The following is a 12286-nucleotide window of genomic DNA, read 5'->3' on the forward strand; positions in this document are numbered from 1 at the left end:
TTCACTCACACACTCACACCTACGGACACTTTTGAGTCGCCAATCCACCTACCAACGTGTGTTTTTGGACTGTGGGAGGAAACCGGAGCACCCGGAGGAAACCCCCGCGGACACGGGGAGAACACACATATAATATTATATGATATATTATATTATTGTGAACTCACCTGACTCCGGACTGAAGAGCGACAGTGGTGTGAGAGAGTTTGGACAAAGTGTCGATCACCTACAACAAATACACAAAAAACAATTATACAATCTGCCTTGTATTTGGTCATTCAGGGGTTGGACAATGAAACTGAAAAAACACCCCAAAGTGGCTCAATAATATTTAGATCTGGTGACTGTGCAGACCATGGGAGATGTTCAACTTCACTTTCATATTCATCAAACCAATCTTTCACCAGTCTTGCTGTGTGTATTGGTGCATTGTCATCACACGGCCTTCATGATACAATGTTTGAACCATTGGATGCACATGGTCTTACTGGTGCAATGTGCAATTAATGAAGATTGGCCACCAGGCTGCTCCAATTTAGCCATGAAACCTCCCACACTAAAATGGCAGGTGTTTCAGTTTCATTGTCTAACCCCTGTATGTTCCCTACTGTGTTTTGTTTGCCATGTGCTTCTATTTTGGTTTGTGCACTCATGTGCTCTTTGGTCACTCCCCACACCTGTGAAGTTCTCAGGGATCATGTTCACAGCTGTCCTTTATTCCTTGTCTTTATATGCCTCCTGTATCCAGTCATGTCTCGTCTGTAATTTCATTATTCACTGTTGTTTGGTTTGTTTTTAATGTCGGTGTTGTCAGTATTTTGTTGAAACTTGGTGTCCTGTTTAAATTTATACTAAATGAATTAGCATGCAATGCTAGCATGCTAAATAATTAGCTCCTCTGACATGTTTACCTTGTCACAATACTAAAATTCATTCAAATGAATCCCATAGGTTTATATTCCAGAATTAACCAAAAGCATATATTCAAAGCCCATTCTTCAACATGAAATTCTACAATTTAAATATAATTGTTTTATTACATAATGTAGTTATTTTATATGTAATAATATTCATTCATTATCTGCAACCGCTTAGTTCAGGGTCGCGGTAGGTCCAAGGCAGGAATACACCCTGGAGGGGGCGCCATTTCTTCACACAGTCTCACTCACACACACATTTTGAGTTGCCAATCCACCTACTATCGTGTGGTTTTTGACTCTGGGAAGAAAACTGGAGCACTTGGAAGAAACCCCTGCGGACACGGGGAGAACACACCACACTCCTCACAGACAGTTACTCGGAGCGGGACTCGAACCCACAACCTCCAGGTCCCTAGAGCTGTGTGACTGCGACGCTACCTGCTGTGCCAGGGTGCAGCCCTAATAATATTCAAAGAAACACAGTAAATTCACCACAAAACTATTAGTGTTAACTTTTAACTTAACTTAACAGTGTTAATTTAACACTGGTGAATTTACTGTGAACCAATTTTTATTTGTTTATTTGTTATCTTCTTTCTCACTTATTCTTACCAAGGGTAAGAGGAAGGTAATTTTAATAAAAAATAAGAGAAAAAGTTTAAACCTGAGAAAGCTGTGTGTGTGTGTGTGTGTGTGAGAGAGAGAGAGAGAGAGAGAGAGAGAGAGAGAGAAATATATCACTTTGTGTGGACTACACTTATTTAAACACTCACAATATGGGAAATTCTCGTGTGGGGTTAGGGTTATGGTTAGGATTAAGGTTAAGGTTTAGGTTTAGGCTCATAGAACCTGGGTATACAATTCTGTAAAACTGTTTTTACAGCTGTAAAAAGCAGTATATGAATATATTTTCATTCACTGACTATTTGACTGATGGATCAATCAATTGATTGTGTGAGTGTTATGGAAGTATATGTATCAGCAAAAACTTTGTTTATTTAAAAGCCCCACCATGAAAACAAATGTGTGTGTGTGTGTGTGTGTGTGTTTGTGTCTGAGTGTAGTGATCCTGGTTAGAGTTATGAACTCAGAACACCTGTTTTATAACCCCCCTACTCTCCCTCAGCTCAGAAATGGCAGGTGGTGAAGTGAGTGAAGAGAGGTGACCAGGCCAAGAGTGTCCTCTTCTGAAATGTGAGGATTAATCCGGAGATTATCTCTCAGAACATTTTTCTTATTTCCTTCTCGCACTCCTCAGATGGATGTCTTCCATTTCAATCAGCGTCCAAACGCTTTCCTCCATAGGGATCCAATGGGATTTGTCTAGATTGAAGATGTGAGACATGCTCTTCTTTCTGCTTCAGGGTGTTTTTTTACAGAGTTGAATGTTAATATTCAGATTTACACACTAAGAATTACACTCTCAGGTCAGAGATTAACATTGTGGGATTAGCTGAGTGAGATTAATGGGACCAGGAGTAAAAGTGGGACAAACTGCAAACTGAGAGTCTTTAAGATAGCACAGAATCATCCACTTTATTCACACTGACCCGGATATTACACTAACCATCTCTGGAGTCCAAAGCATCCTTGAATACAGAGGTGTTTCTATCCATCATTATTACAGGTTGGTGAAGTTAGAGAATGTACGACAGGATGTCATGTGATCTCATGTGTGAAATTTAGACAATAAATGGCAAAAGATGTTATGAAACAAGGGGGTAACCTTTGGTTGAACATAGAGCACTGAAGGTGGTATCAAACCCATATAAGGAGCTCCAAGTCTGTGCTGGAATGTGTGGTGATGCCGCATGTTTGCTCATTTCTGCTTTGAAACTGCAGTGTTCTCAGGAACATGGATTCAGACTAACAGTATTTCATACCACACACAACTAAGGAGCCAATCCTGTCAACTCAGAGGCGGGACTTTTCAGCTAAAAGCAAGTGTCTGAAGGGTAGGTGGAGAGGCAGGGATTAATTGCATATTCATGGATATGTGCATACTGAATGAAGGATTATGTAGCTGCAGTTACAGCTAAGCCATTTTACAGCTTTTGGAGACTTTTATTCTGGAAATAATATGTACCTCAAATGTACCTCAGAACAGAGAGGATTTTTAGTGGTTAAACAATGACCTGGGGGTACTGGACAACTTGCTGGTGTTTGCATGTGTGTGTGTGTTGGGGGAGGATGTGTTTGATGAGGTCTTCAGCAGTGTTAGCTTGTTAGCATGTAGCTAAATTCATATTTCATCTCCCTAATGCACTTAATTCAGAGCAGTCATATTCAGAGGAATAAAATATGCACCAATCTGGTTTAGAACCTTTTTATTTGTTTTGGCTATTTCATTTCTGACCCAAAACTCCTTATATGGGCATAACACCACTACAGAACAATCACTCCTGAATCTTCAGAGGTTACATCTATAAGAAACCTAGTATTGTTCCACTAGAATATCAGTATTTTGAGTGAAATTCCTCTGACCTACAAACACACGAGCTGTCGAATGAGGTCAGTGAGGCGTGTGTCCAGTTTTGTCTGGTGTGTTTGTACAGGAGATGCTTTCTGTGCTGGTTTCTGCATCACTGCTGATGTTTTAGATGAAAAAATTTGAACAAAAGCCATTTTCTGTTCCCTGTGGGCATCACACAGACACACATTTCCATCTACATTTTCAATTAATAGAAGGTACTGGACTGGTTTTAGCTCTTTTAATTAAGGAATAGAAGTAATTCATTCAGAATGTGTGTGTGTGTGTGTGTGTGTGTGTGTGTGTGTGTGTGTGTGTGTGTGCGTGTTGCCCTGGGAAGGACTGGCGCCCCCTCCAGGGTGTATTCCCGCCTTGCGCCCAATGATTCCAGGTAGGCTCTGGACCCACCACGACCCTGAACTGGATAAGCGGTTACAGATAATGAATGAATGAATGAAAGTAATTCATTAATTTATTCATTCTGTAACCTCTTATCAAGTTGAAATTAAATAATAATAGCAAATAATTTTTATAAATATGATTAATGTTGTTGTTGTTTGCTTATTCATTTAATATTTTTATCAAAATTATATTATAAATCTATATTAATGCCAAATGTTTTTGTGGACACCTTGTCATCTACATTCTTCTTTCCTCTGAACAGAGGGACACTAATCAGGAGTGAGTTTTTGCCCTCTACTCTTCTAGGTATGTAATACACCAGATGTTAGAACTAGTCAGGGCAGTTGTTGGTGATTAGTTCTGGGTCACACACACCACTCCAACTCATCCCAAAGGAACTCCATTACTCCAGAGAACCAGAGAAGTTCTCCAGAGAAGTGGAAATTACTTCCACTGTTCCACACACCAGTTTTAGACAATTTTATACCTTAGTATTGAGTGATGGAGGAAGTTGTGTCCAAAGCCTGAACCTACACTTTAGAATATAGAATTGGAAATATTTGTTACAAAACTATTAATACATTTTATGTATATTTCATTGTTATTATTAAAGAGGAGTGTTTTAGTGCACCCTGAGGCTGAACCACTGACCCACATTCTCAGCATGGAGTATATTAACCACACACTCTCCATCAATAACAGTTACAGTTAGTTTCCAATACACTCTCAGCAGTCATGTATCACAAATCTGTTTTAAATACTGTAGAAAATATTAAATTACATTATTTTCTTCATTATTGGTGTGTCCTATTTTAATATATTAAATGTAATACATTAGTTGTAAAATATTCTTAAAGTCACAGAGCATTAACAGTAAATTACCATAAATCTTCTTTGCCTGAACGTTTTTTATATAATTCATTCATTCATTCATTCATTCATTCATCAATCTTCAGTATTGCTTCATATTGATTGGTCTGGACACATGGTAAGAACACACTCTGGACAGAGCACCACACACTCATCCAGTCACTCACAAACTCACCTAGTCATTCACACTCACCTAGTTACACAGTCTATCACACATGTGGACAGCTTCACACTTTCACCCTGTCACTCAAACACTTGCACCATCAAGCCTGAAAGAGAGTGAGGACTGCTGTATTCTGTTTGATCCCTGTTTACTGATGGCTGTGGCATCACTGAGAACTGAACGTGTATTGAAAATATTTATGAACTTAATATCCCATAATCTCACTGTAATCCTCCTGATTACCTTCCCAAAGTCCCGAACGTCAAAGAGATCGAAGGGGTCAAACAGTTCACTCTTCCTCATCCCGAACACCTCACAACACGCAGACAAAAACGTCCGGATGTTCTTCAGACACAGAAACTGGAACCAGAGGAAAAGAGATGCCAATTTAAAACTTTTCAGAGTCAAAACGTATCACAAATTCAACATCTTAGATTTCTATATGTTCGTATAAATTACCACTGGGGGAAGTACCACAAGTCAACTTGCATTAACACAGTCCCAGCCTCCAGACTCTACACTGTAAAAAATTTATGTAATTTTACAAGGAAACACTTACAATAAATGAACTACTGTTTCATTCAAATACAGAACATTGCTGTGGACTGAAAAGCATTATGGGTAATATATCTTATGTAATTATATTGCCCCCAAGTGAGCATTTCCTAAGTACAATAACTTACTCGTAAAAGCCGGTAACTTACTGATTCCAGAGTCTACCCAGAATCATTGGGCACAAGGCAGGAACACACCCCGGAGACGGTACTAGTACTTCACAGGGTGACACACACTTCCACATTCACTCACAGTCACACCTATGGACACTTTTTGAGTCAACAATCCACCTACCACGTGTGTTTTTGGACTGTGGGAGGAAACCTGAGCACCTGGAGAAAACTCACGCAGACACGGAGAGAACACAACTCCTCAGAGCCTCACAGTCACCCGAAGCGAGACTTGAACACCCAACCTCCAGGTCCCTGTGTGACAGCGAAACTACCTGCTGCACCCCCAATATATTGACTTAGTATCTCAAAATAATGAGATAGCAATTTAAATATTGATTTAAAAAAATGTTGGTGCCTTTTATTATTATTATTTTATGTGGCATAAAGGGGCTTCCACATTTTCCTATTTAGCAATCCAAAAAAAATAATAATAAAAAATTAAAAATAAAAATAAAAAAAATCAAGTAATATATTTTTTGGATTAGAGCAATATGCTGTTAACTGTGAGAAATTTGGTGTGTTCTCCGCGTGTCCGCGTTGGTTTCTTCCCACAGTCCAAAAACGCACATTGGTAGGTGGATTGTCTACTCAAATTGTCCATAGATGAGAGTGTGTGTATGCGTGAGAGTCTTGCCCTGGGAAGGACTGCTGCCCAGTGATTCCGGGTAGGGCCCACTGTGAACCTGAACTCAATAAGCAGTTATAGAAAATGAATGAATGAATGAGCAATATGCTGTATTTGTTATTACAGTATAAGGACTAATAAACAGCACAATACTGGCAAAACTGCTAACAGTTGTTTGTTATTGTTAATTCATAAGAAAATGTTTTACAGTGTAGCCTGGAGGAACTGGCCTCCCTGCCCTCTGCAATCTTGGTGCTTCTGTACCACCATTCACACACCATCACTCAGGTTTGCTGATGAGCGGAGGGAAGCCAGTGTTCCAGGGGGCCCTCAGGTTTGTGTTACCCGCTCGTTCTGTCCTATTAGTTTGGCTGTTGTTGTTAGATATGCCACAGGTGCTTGCAACACTCTGACAATGTTCATGTTCTCTATAATCCATAAACACACATGGAACTAATGCCACCTCTCTACTCCCTTTGAGTTAATGACCCCCTCCTGTCTGGTGGGACCAGACCTTGAGACCAGTTATCTGCCTCCATTCCCAGAATCTACACTCCTCACACCCTGCGGACCCTGAACACACAGTCCTGAGAGACCAACATTAACTGGATACTAACATAAATTTCTGGACATTGGGAAAGATGCTCTACAAACTGAGCAAATTCCACTCATATCCCCCTGGATTGAGCGTTCAGATTCCCGCAGGGCGTGAAATGCTCCCCACCCTGTTCTTTCAGGCTAGAGATTCCCCACATTTCCAGTTTCTGAAAGTCATTTTAAACAATGAATCATCCTAAAGGAATCAAATCAAACTGAATAATAAGATGAGATTTAATTTTGCACTGAATCATTTCCCAAAGAATCAAGTCTTCCATCAGTGATTCACTCAGATTCATAATTATATTTATACATCTCTGATTTTCAAAGACATTATTTTTAGATAGACAACATGATCTATCTGAAAAGTGAGGTGTGTGTGTGCATGTGTGTTTCCGTTCTATAAAAAACAGAAGGTAGATTGAATCAGTTGCTGTGTGATATATATCAATGTAGATCACACACACTAGATGAACCAGACACACACACACTCAACCACACATATTACACATCTCTCTCTCTCTCTCACACACACACACACACACACACACACACAACACTCACCAAACGGAAAAGATACACAGACTGATCACAGCTCTGGGTGAACTCAGCTCGAGGCAAAGGAAGAGAAATGGATTTGAAATTAAAATGAATAGAGTTGGGACTGACTGTAACATTCCCAAACTGGACTAGAATCAAAACTGAACTGGACTGATTTTGAATTTGAACTGAACTCATGCAATGAACCTAACCTGACCTGAACTAAACAGAATTGAACTGAGGGTCAATCTAGGTCCAAGACAGATGCTAAAATATGATGAACAGATGATTAAAAATACCGAAGATTTGTACAGGTATACTCCAGTTATTTACACATATTTCAGCACAAATGTAAACAAACTTCATCTTAAATAATATTATAAAATTCCTCCACTAAAAAGAACACAACCAATATACATTTACAGGTAACCGCCTACAACAAATTAACTTTGTGCCTTGCACCACATCCCTCCCTGTTTAACTTATCAGAAAAGAGATTTTTTCTGTTTGTGTGTGTGTGTGTGTGTGTGTGTGTGTGTGTGTGTGTGTGTGTGTGTGTGTGTGTGTGTGTGTGTGGTTTAAAGACTTGGTTGCTGTATTTGGGGAAGTGCCTCAAACCTTGTGAAATTGGTCTGTGTCCACTTCTTCAAAACGTTTTCTCTGAACAAAGTCTGGGGATGACTTTTGTCTCATCATAAAATACACTGATCATGTTTATCAACCACAGAAACACAATTAAATAATTTCTGCTACTGTAACTGATCAGGTTACTGTTGGAAAACGCAAACTGAGAGTAAAATCAGGGATAAAACTTTCAGTTGAAACTGAAATTTAAAATCTGAGTTAAACCCAAGGCTAAAATCATAATAATAAATGTTTAAACAGAGTTAAATTTGGAGTTACAGTTAGGGATAAATTAAGGGTAAATACACAGTTAAAAGGTTAAAATCAAGGTTAAAATTTGGATTCAATTTGGAGTTAATATCAAGCTTAAAAGCTGGGGTGAATGCAGGGTTAAAAAGGTAACAAGCTTAGAATGTTTATATTTGGGCTTAAAATTAACTGTAATATATGGATTAATATCAAGGTCAAATGTAAAGATTAAATCAGGATTAAAATTTAACTCTTGATCAGAATGTAGATTCTGTACTAAAATTAATTTAAACATGACTGCCACATTTTGGGGGACCCACTCTGTGGAGCAGAAACTGGTTCATTCAGGGAGGACAGAGCAGTCTGATTCTTCACCTCCTACACTTCTCTTGTAACGGTCAGAATGACTGACTGCACCTTTAATGTTCAGACCTTGTTCTCTGGGCTAGTCTCATCGCATTTCTTGTGTTCATGCTAAGGAATTTCCTCTTATCACTCATTGAGCTCAGCTCTGAGGGTCCAGCAGGGCGGACCCCCGCTCTCTCTCCACTAACGACACACTAACAAACCTCTAACAAGCAGGAGGATCAAAGCTGTGATTTTATCAGGTCCCTGTGGATTCTGGGATGCCTCGTTTGGAACTAGGCCCCAGCTCCTCAAGGGACAGTTCCACAAACTCTCACTGATTTTTATTACACACAACTGGTATCTGAGTGGCTTCTGTTTAAAAAGGAATTGGCATCTGTTGCTATGCATACTTTGTTAGCCCCCCTTTAACAGTTTTTAATGGTTAGGACCTCCACAGAACAGGTATGATTTGGGCGGGGGGTCATTCTCAGAGCTGCAGCGACACTGACGCAGCAGTGTGTTGTGCTGGTACGAGTGGATCAGACACAGCATCGCTGCTGGAGTTTATAAACCCCTCAGTGTCACTGCTGAACTGAAAATAGTTCACCAACCCAAGACATCCAGCCGACAGCATTCTATGTTCCAACTGATGACTGACTAGAGGACAACCAACACAAACTGTGCAGCGACAGACGAGCTACAGTCTCTGACTTTACATCTACAAGGTGGAACAATGAGGTAGACAATCAGAGTAGATAAAGAGCAGACAATGAGTGGACTCAAGGTTTAAAAACTCCAGCAGCACTGCTGCAGACCTACAGACTGACTGGAGTGGACGCTGGACCTGATAGAGTGGACAGTGTAGAAACAAGGGGGAGGCTTTAATGTTTTGGCTGATTGCTGTAAATAAATAAACCCAGAGTTTGTTCAGGAATGTGTCTAGAGCTCAGAGCAGAACTGAACACTTTCTGGCTCAGAAGGAGCAAAAATCCACACACAGCGTCGTCTTTAATGCTCCAAGTGTCTTTACTGGCACTGAAGCCTGGCACTGCCCAGCACCAGATACACACACATCCACACACACACACACACAGAGAGAGAGAGAGAGAGAGAGAGAGAGAGAGAGAGAGAGAGAGAGAGAGAGAGAGAGAGCACTAAACCAGACACATACACTGCAATAATTTAATTAAAGTCCAATATGCATCATATTTTCATGGATAGAGAATAATTTTTTATATAAAACACAGCTTTAAAATTAAGGAGAGTTGGGGTTAATTCGTTCTTTTGAGAGAAATATGATTTTAAAATTAATAATAGAGAAAACAGAGAAAATTATGACTTTAAATAATTTTCTATACCTGTTTCTAAAGTTATTTCCCAAGTGCTGACCTGAAACTCACTCGTAAGTAGAACCCAATCGGAAGCTGCTTCAGTACCATTTATAAAATTGGAAATGTATCCTATGTGGTCCTTTACTATGTTCTATGAACACAACAGATTCATTGCCTGTAACCGCTTATCCAGTTTAGGGTCGCGGAGGATCCGGAACCTACCCGGAATCATTGGGGCGGAATCAACACACCCTGGAGGGGACGCCAATCCTTCACAGGGCAACACACACTCATTCACTCACACCTATGGACACTTCTGAGTCGTGAATCCACCTACCAACGTGTGTTTGTGGACTGTGGGAGGAAACCCACGTGGACACGGCGAGAACACACTAAACTCCTCACAGACAGTCACCCACAACCTCCAGGTCCGTGGAGCTTTGTGACTGCGACACTACCTGCTGGGCCACCGTGCCGCCCCACAACAGATTAGATTAGGTTTAAAAACAACAGAATGTCCCTTTAATATGAGTAATATTACAGTGTATGTGGACATTGCACGTCAGCCTCTGCCTCTACTGGGTTCTACTATGAGTGACTTTTGGGTCTGAAGCTTTTTGGGTTGTTTATACAGTTGAGGGAAACTTCCTGAAAAAAAGTTTAAGTGGTAAATGACACTCAGTCCAGATGCAGCAGATGAACTGGTTGAAAGATTCTGGAGTGTAAATTTAATACAAAACAATGCTGTGTTCTCAAGTGTTGTACATCTTCAGTGTCTGTCCCTGGCCTCAGTTGTGAGTGAGCTTTTATTCAGTGAATTTTCTGTGGCTGTTTAAAGTGTGGGAACATTGCTGTGTGCAGTGATGGAGAACACACTCTAGCACTCTGTTTTAATATAAAACTGTCAGGGACACAAAGACAGGCTGCAGTTTTGATATGAATGCTGTAACATTTGAAGTCCTGGGCCGTGTCTGTGATTCCCGTAATTGACAGGAAACTACAGCAAGTTATTTCTGCTTCACTGTGTTAGTTCACTCTATGTAAAAAACATCTAAAATATAACTTATACAATTTTTTCTTTGTCTTGTTTCTCAATATGACTCCATTTCAAAGCATGTTTCTCTTGGAAATATGAATTTTCACTAACTCCCCTTTATTTTAAAACTATATTTTATAAAAACACTCATTCAAATGTATTCAAAAATAACTGGCAGTGGTAACCGAGTTTCTGCTACAGAAAAGCACATAGAGATAAGTTAGAAATCTGGAGTATTTCTCTCAAAATAACAGTATATAATAGAGTTCACATAAAATAAAAGGTAAAGGTATTTAATCGTACCTGTGACATCTGAGGCCTGAGGTTGATGTGTTTGAGGTTGACAGTGTTGGCCCTGAGATTGTTGAGAAGCTGACAGAGAAGAACTCCATCTCTAAGTGTCTGAGCCAGCTCAAACACCTGGGACACCTGAGGTACCTGAGACAGTTGAGCCCCTAGTCTGTGAGAAGAAGGCAGGACCCTAGAGTCAATCAGCCACAGGGTACACTGCTTCCAGTTCTCCATCTCTGTCTCTGTCTCTCTCTCTCTCTCTTTGAGTACAAAACACTTTTTGTAACTCTGTTTAGAGCCAATCTAAAATTAAATGAAATAAAAGAGAGTAAATTAAATGTAGTGTAGATATAAATCCTCAGAGCTGCTTCCTCTCTCTCTCTCTTTATCTTTCTCCCCGTCTCTCTGTTCTCTGCGTCTGTCTCAGCTGAGAGAGCTTGTGGTATCTTTTATTTACCACCCGCTTTCATGCAAACCACACCCTCTGTGCCACGATTGGCCAGCAATGTAGATACCACTGACCTTCTCTTTTTATATATACAAAGAGGGGTGTAGTTTTTGCCTGAAAGTGGGTGTTAAATAAAAGATAGAAGAGAGACGGGGAGAAAGGTTCTTATTTATATATAAGCCAGTAATTTTCACGTTTTAGTGGCTGATCAGTATTTATAAGAACACACACTTCTGTTGGGCTGAAGATGGTGAAACAGTTTCTAAAACATTCTGTGGACCTTGTGGTGTTACAAAATTATTCACACTGTTAAGGGCACATTACTCAAAAAGGTCTGGGCAGACTGTGTCTCAATGCTTCAAAGATTCAGAAACAGGTTCCTCTTAACATTACAACACACTTTCACAGGCCTGAAGCATTTACAGACAAATTCCATGGTTCATCATAGAAAAGTGAAATCATTAGAGTTGTATATTCTTAGTTATTACTTGAAATATTCTACAACAAACAGAAAAAATCAGAAAAACATGAAAGAAATCAGAAAAATTCCCTTTTTGTCTTAAACAGAAAAAAAGTTGTTTTTTTCCTGTTTTCAGTCACCCTGTTAACATTTTGGGGGGTATTTTTTTTTTTTTTTTATTTAT

General features: G+C 39.7%; 1 protein-coding gene across 4 annotated transcripts in view; it reads right to left on the reverse strand.

Moving 5' to 3' along the window:
* The window catches only part of LOC136675599 (guanine nucleotide exchange factor VAV3-like), a 52134-nt gene extending 40537 nt beyond the window's left edge, over positions 1-11597 (reverse strand). For all 4 annotated transcript variants that reach the window (XM_066652237.1, XM_066652236.1, XM_066652234.1 and 1 more), the window contains exons 1-3: positions 11207-11597; positions 5069-5185; positions 168-226 (exon numbers count right to left, since the gene is read on the reverse strand). In XM_066652237.1, coding sequence (XP_066508334.1) covers positions 168-226; positions 5069-5185; positions 11207-11428 — 398 coding nt within the window. In that variant the 5' untranslated portion in view covers positions 11429-11597. The remainder of the gene's footprint in view (positions 1-167; positions 227-5068; positions 5186-11206) is intronic.
* Between the last annotated feature and the right edge of the window lie 689 nt (positions 11598-12286).

The sequence above is a fragment of the Hoplias malabaricus genome, chromosome X1 (genome assembly GCF_029633855.1).
Source record: "Hoplias malabaricus isolate fHopMal1 chromosome X1, fHopMal1.hap1, whole genome shotgun sequence".
Lineage (NCBI taxonomy): Eukaryota > Metazoa > Chordata > Actinopteri > Characiformes > Erythrinidae > Hoplias > Hoplias malabaricus.